At 37.9% G+C, this 6707-nt stretch overlaps 1 protein-coding gene across 4 annotated transcripts; it reads right to left on the bottom strand.

The window, feature by feature from the left end:
* Window positions 1-218: 218 nt before the first annotated feature.
* On the bottom strand, window positions 219-6459 carry NDHO (NAD(P)H:plastoquinone dehydrogenase complex subunit O). 4 transcript variants are annotated; one of them, XM_088852420.1, is made up of 7 exons: window positions 5725-6450; window positions 5554-5609; window positions 3318-3383; window positions 2926-2967; window positions 855-958; window positions 539-598; window positions 219-419 (listed from the first exon to the last, which is right to left on the bottom strand). In XM_088852420.1, exons 1-7 carry the CDS (start codon window positions 5963-5965, stop codon window positions 314-316), a joined length of 675 nt encoding a protein of 224 aa, XP_088708546.1. In that variant the 5' UTR covers window positions 5966-6450; the 3' UTR covers window positions 219-313. The 4 variants fall into 4 exon arrangements, with proteins under 4 accessions (XP_088708546.1, XP_006858398.1, XP_011628556.1 ...); XM_006858336.4 differs by lacking the exon at window positions 855-958 and having other exon boundaries at window positions 5725-6459; XM_011630254.3 differs by lacking the exons at window positions 539-598; window positions 855-958.
* Between the last annotated feature and the right edge of the window lie 248 nt (window positions 6460-6707).

The following is a 6707-nucleotide window of genomic DNA, read 5'->3' as shown; positions in this document are numbered from 1 at the left end:
AGGCTCAAAATTTATTTTTTCTTTTTCTTCAAATTCATGATCTTGGTGGTCTAGATGATATACCTATATAATGGATCCAAAATCCATCTTGTAGATGGACTTTGGAAGGACAGCCCGAAAGTAAGAGCTGAGTAGACATGCTCACCTAAACCCTACCCTTTAACTTTTGATGTAATTTGGGCATCCCTTCTTTTTTGTTGGCTAAGAACACTGACATGTTATACAACATTTGGATAACTCATTGACGGCTGACATGCCATTAATTGTCATCTTTACAATCACATGTTTGTGTAGTAAAGTAACACAAGCATCCTTACATTGACACAAATGGCAGTGCTTCGAGCATTGTGGAACACCATCCATGTTCGAGCATTCCTTGGTATAATGCATCAAAATCGCTCATAATTGAGGTTATCTGACTGCAAACGACATATGAATATCAAAGAAAATATGGTTATCCCAAAAAAGATATCATGCTTCAAACAGGAAATTTTTTTCACAAGATAACATAGTGATGTAAAAAGATCAATGACAATACCTTGATAAGCATTTCTGTGGGAAGCCATGCAGGTGCAGTGGGGATCCCAACCCACGCAATCTAAAAGAAACACAATATTTGAATAGGGAAGTTCTTATAAATGCAATAAGTAAACCATAATCTAATGGATTGGGGAACCATTGCCTAATAGAATCATCACCATCCAATGAAATAATGGATAGTCAAGGCCATGGAGTAGGAGCCACTACCAAGGTCATGTCCTGATTTAATGGCTACCATTATACCGTCATCACCTTCCATCACTTCAAAAATGGAGATTATCCCAATAGAAATATAATTAAACTGCCAGACCTACAATTTGGCTCTTGCAACCTGATCAAGGGCTTGGTGCATGAAGCTCCCTTGGAGTGGCCAACAAATGATAAAATAACCCACCAGCCAATGGAAGTCCAAAAGGACCTGCAAGTCCTGTACAGACTAGTGATACTAGACAAGATTTAGTTATCAGGTTTGGTGGTCAAATTTTTTAAGCCAACAAACCTTTATGAGGGGAGGTACATAAGCCCTGGGCCTACTTACAGACAGCAGCAGACAAGGTTGGTGCGTTGTGTGGTTCAAGGGGGCTCAATCTCATCATTACACATGCACAAAACTGGGCGGGTGAGATTGATGGTGCATTAAGTGAGGCTAAGCTAGGCAGCGCATTGGCTGTAACAGCCAAGTTCAAAATTAGAATAATATAATCAGTCATTGCGTTTATGGGCTAGATAGTGGGACTTGTCCGGGTCATTGACCATGAGTGGGTGTAACGGCACACAAGCATGCCATGCATGAGTTAAGGTTGGCTGCTGGGGGCCCGTGTATTTCAAATTCAAATTCCTGTAACTGATCTGGGTTTTATATCAACCTTCAGCCCGAATCCTCGACAGGCATTTGGTGCAGTATACGCGCAATTGTGCAGAACAACAAAATTTGGCCAGAGCCCTTGACCTTTTTTTCTCCCTTTGTATGTGTTTTGGTGCATTTGAGTTCGCCAAACTTAATCCCTCAGCAGCCAAACTTAGAAGCCAAGGTCGTGCGATTAAAATTAAATTATAGAAAAATTTAGCCCTTCAACATATATCATGGCACATAGGATTATCGTGCACTTAACTTTTATATATGCTCATTGGGCTATTAGGCTATAGAAACTTGCCCAGATGTATAATTTGCCCTGATTGACTATTACAAAGGAAATTATTACAAGAAAATAGTGAAAGTAAATGACTATGTGGAGATCACAAATGAGACTTCTTAATGTAAACCTTGTTCGAGAATAATTCCTCATTCATCATTCATCATCCAAACTTTATCCCAGCTATTTGGGGTCAGTTACATAAATCATGTACTGTCATTCCATTCTAGCAAGGGCCATAATATCAATAAGACTATAAGTCACTATATCTCTTCTCACTACTTCCATCCATGTTCTTTTGGCCTTCTTCTTACCCTTTTAGAGCCTCCACTTGAACCAAATCGTCCTTCTTAACCGGTGATGTTCCAGGTTGACACCATACATGGTCAAACCACCTAAGTCTACTTTCTTCATCTCAACATCTAAGTTCTCTCTGATGTATTTATTCTGAATTCTATTCCTTCATGTTTGCTACTCATCCATCACAAATACACTCATTCTATAGATTTGTCATTTCTTGACTGCCTCACATTCTCTCCCATAAATAGCAGGTCTTATAGCCGTCCTATAAACCTTCCCCTTTAGTTCCATTGATATATGTTACAATCACATAAGAGTCTCGAAGCACACATCCACTTCGTCCATCCAGCTCTAATTCTATGCACAACCTCTTCCTTAATTTCTCCATTTTCATATCGTAAAATAATCTCTTTTAGGTACTTCTTGATATCAATCTTAACTAATTCCTCATTTTTTACACCTATTATTAATAAATTTTGCATTCCACATATGGAATAATTCCTCATGTGAGGAGATACGTGGCCACCCCATAAAAAGGTATTGACCAAGAATGTCTTCCAGGCACAAGAAAAAAGGCTCCTCCATTCAATGGGGAGGTTAAAAGACCTCTCTACATGGATTCTTCTCAAGAAATTCCCAATCAGATTCTGACTTTATTTGAAAAAGCACAACTCAATTTTACTACCATTTCTTTTAAATATTGCTTGAAGTTATATAATATTATCATAGTTGAGTTTACAGTTTAAAGTTTCAGTTTGTTTCCAAATTTGGCTGATACAAGGACATCAATCAGATTAACCAGCAAATTGATTTACTGGCATTTACTTCAGAAATTTTATTAAATGCACATACAGAAACAAGATCAAGCCAATCATAATAAGCTCATAAGATAAACAGGACAGATGAAAGAATAACAAGGAAAGCAAGTGAAGAAAAAGAGATTGCGACTAACCAGAGCATATTCTCCAGTCTCAAAAATTCGGATGTCCAAGACCTACGAGAATCCATCATTCAATTACGGAGTACCGATATAATTAAGAAGCATAGAAGTAAAAAACAGTGGGGAAACGAAGCAAGATACGAAAATAAAAGATAATTCAAAAGGAAAGGGTGGAAAAGAGTTGGGAGTGATCATTCTATTAAGCAACCAATGGAAACATCACAAAGCTACTTGGGTTTGCAGGGACTTAGTTTTCTTAAATGCCAAACATATGAGCATTTGAACTAAAGAAACTCCAATACCGCCATATCTAACATTCATGCTCTTAAAAATAAAATGAAGTAAACATCGATTCATTAAAATGAAGAGGTTGACAGGCTAAACTAGAATATCAATTACTATACCTCACCACGGTCTTCATAGATGTAGTCCAAGCCCTTATAGTAAGGGGGATGCCCAACTGAGAGATACTGAAACCAACATAACGGAGACAACTGATAATAAGCAAAGAGCAAGACAGAGTGCGACTAAATATAGCAGATGTGTGTGAACCATCAAAAGGTTTAAAATAGATGCGCAAAGTATTTCATATGTACTTATGCTTTATGCACCCATCACCCATTGTCATGTAATTATTATGTGAAAAACTCCTATGTATTATACCTAAACTAGTCTATTTCCTGTCTAGAGTCAATGGTAGCCTCTATTCATACATGGATAGGCCAATCTCATGTTCATGGCCTCAGTTCTACAACTATCACAGATTCAATTTTTTTATCATGGCATAAAGTTACTATCACACACAACGAATACCATTGTTAACAATTGAGAATTATGCTTTCTGAGTATAGCTTGATTATGGGCAACTTAGAGCGCCTAAAACTTGAACAGATAAACAAGTATCATTATGTATGAAATAAGTCTTGAGTCTTCTTTAGTTACTTTTGTGATGTCTATGTGAATCCCAACCCTAGCACAACACTCACAAAAGAAATTGTTCCTTTCTTCCAATCAAAACCCCGGCAACTATTTTGAAACTTGATGGTCATCTCAAGATTGGTGGAGCATAATTAACAGAAAGAACTAGAGAAGCAACAATTGAGCTGTAAAACATGCTAGAAAGAGAATTTCTTTTTATGTTATAGAAGAATGTACAACCTTTCCAAATCCCTCACCACTATGTGCACGTACGTAATACTTCTTATAAGTGAGCACTCAACATTTCATTACACTCACATGAAAGCGAGAAATTTTGATAATTATCTCCAATTCAAGTTTTCAAATTTCACAAGTACTTCCATTTCTAGAACATACATATTACTGAAATCAAAAAGCTGATTTGTTAAGTTAATATGTTGGCAATGTGCAAGAATTCCTAGTTTCTTTCCCATTTCATTCCCTCGACCTTCACCAATTGACATATTGTTAAAGTTCAATCTCTTAATCCTCTTGCACTTTCAATTCACATCTCTACTCTTTCAATCATTAACACTTCAAAAGTCCAGGATTAAAGTAAACCTCCCATAACTTCAACTTGTTTGCCTTTCCTTGTGTGTGCATACCCCAAAGGAAGAAACTCTCCTTGTTGAGCCTTTTTTTTTTCCATTGAACAGTCAGCTCTATTTCATTCTTTCCATGAACCCTTTCTCCATTGTGTTCCACGGCATTTGTCTTAACACGTTTGAGATATAAGAAATAGAAACCCAAGAGGTCTAATAAAAATGATGGGGGAAAATTTCAAATGGAAAAAGTCTACTTGAGCAAGAGAAGCAATCTAACAAGGTAAGTTCAGGATATGGCTCTGGTTGGCCCAAGTTAGATCATACTCACTGTCATCCTAGTAGAATTGGGTTACACTCTTTTCAGGCCCTATGGGCCACAACAAACCAAAGAGTATATGCATGTTTTTAAAGGAGGCTATTTCAGCCTAATCCGGTTAAAGACAAGGGGCCTGAGGGTGAGGCCCAGAACACCCTCGTTGTCTGCAGTGTTACAGAGGCACTCCATGTTTTCCCTTGTTTCACGTGTTGTCATGTGTCGACACTTAGTCACTTCTTGACACGCCCAGACCGCCCTTAACATGCTGGTCATACATGTCTGAAAATTTTTGTTCCAACACCGCGTGTTAACACCAATTTAGAATGTGTGTGATATTTATACAGGCAGTGTCGCTAATTTATTTTTCACAAAAAAACATCCATTCATGGGGATTGAAACAACCATATAAGGTAATGGCAGAAGCACTACCCACAGGCTAGCCAGAGGGTCAGACCCAGACCAGTTGTTTCTAGCTTGGTTCCAGGCCAGGCCCTTTCTCGTGTTTCTGGGCAAGCCAGGCGGAGCCAGGCCCACCCCCCTCTGCAGGCCTAATGTTTTATAAACCTCCACCATATTAATTGTTTCTAGTTTAATTATTTATGACTCAAAATCACTGTTTCAAACTTTAAAACCAGAAGATGATGCAAGCACCGAACTCAAGAACCGATGGAGCAAACAAAATACAACTAAATTTACAATAACCAATTCAAAATATCAATATGCATCAAACTTGAAACCTCCACTAAACAAATACTGGAAATTTTGCAGAAAGGGTAAAAGACAAAGAATTCACACCAATTAAAAGTGCATCATCAGCCTTACATTAACGCTGTTGAGATACTTCTCCTTGTCCACCCTCACAATTTGCCCCTTCTTCACTGACCCACAACGAGCAAGAAAATTTTCTGAACTACATACAAAACCATAGAGCAACAAAGAAAGCAACAAGTAATCAAGATAGAGAGAGAGAGAGAGTTAAAGAGAGAAACTGACTGGAATATTGGGGTTTCTTAGGCTTCGGGGGAGCTTTGGCCACTTCTTCACTTTCAGTCTGAACCATCTTCTCCTTTTCTGCTTCTGGGTTCGCTGTCGCTTTTACTAAGAAAAATTCATTGGGTTTTCTTCTTCTGAGTGATGGCAAGTTGAATGAAGTCAATTGGGGTGAGGGAGATGCAGAGAAGGCCGCCATGGTTGGTGGGCTTTGAGAAGAGAGTGCAAGTGTGGCGGTGGCCATGGATTAGCTTCTGAAACTCATCAAGGGGGAGAGAGATTTGGATTTGGAATTGGCGGCAGTTTGATGAGTTGGCTGGGATAACGCGTTCATTCTGTGCCAGATGGACTGAGTAACAAGCTAGCCATTAACGGATCAGAGAAAAGGGAGATATGCTGTGATTGACATGACCATGAAAAATATTATGGCCATGAGTTCTTATCACTATCCAATCAATGGGTGGACTGTGATGGAAAGAGATTAGACCCATGTTCTTGTGAGCCCTTTTTTAAACGATCACCTTCTTGTGTGTCTCTCTTATGGAGAGAGTGGAGCTTGCACTGGGATCATGTTATACTGTTATGGGTCTGGTCGTATCTTTTTGATGATGATGCTCATGGCCATTAGAGTATGTATTTTGGCTTGGTGGTCTCGGCCTAGAGAGATGCGAGGTGTATAAGGTTCACTTCATATTCTCTCTCCTATCCAACTGTCTAAATAGATGGCTTAGATGACCCAATCACAATGCCATCCTCTATACTATTTTATTTTTATTTTTTATTTTTTATACAAAATATTTTTAAATGTCATCCTCTATACTATTTTATTTTTATTTTTTATACAAAACATTTTTTTACCAAATTTTGGATGTCCAATCCTCTTTTGAATTCACTCCGATAAAAAAATATAAAACAAATATTATCAATAAAATAAAATAATTAAAATACCCTTGAAAGTTTCAAAGGTACTTTAGTCATTGTATTTT

Source organism: Amborella trichopoda, chromosome 11, assembly GCF_054954075.1.
Source record: "Amborella trichopoda isolate Santa Cruz 75 chromosome 11, AtrichopodaSantaCruz75HAP2 v2.0, whole genome shotgun sequence".
In the NCBI taxonomy this organism is placed as follows: Eukaryota; Viridiplantae; Streptophyta; class Magnoliopsida; order Amborellales; family Amborellaceae; genus Amborella; species Amborella trichopoda.
The sequence above is the reverse complement of the archived record's forward strand: the minus strand, read 5'-3'. Positions and strand labels throughout refer to the sequence as shown.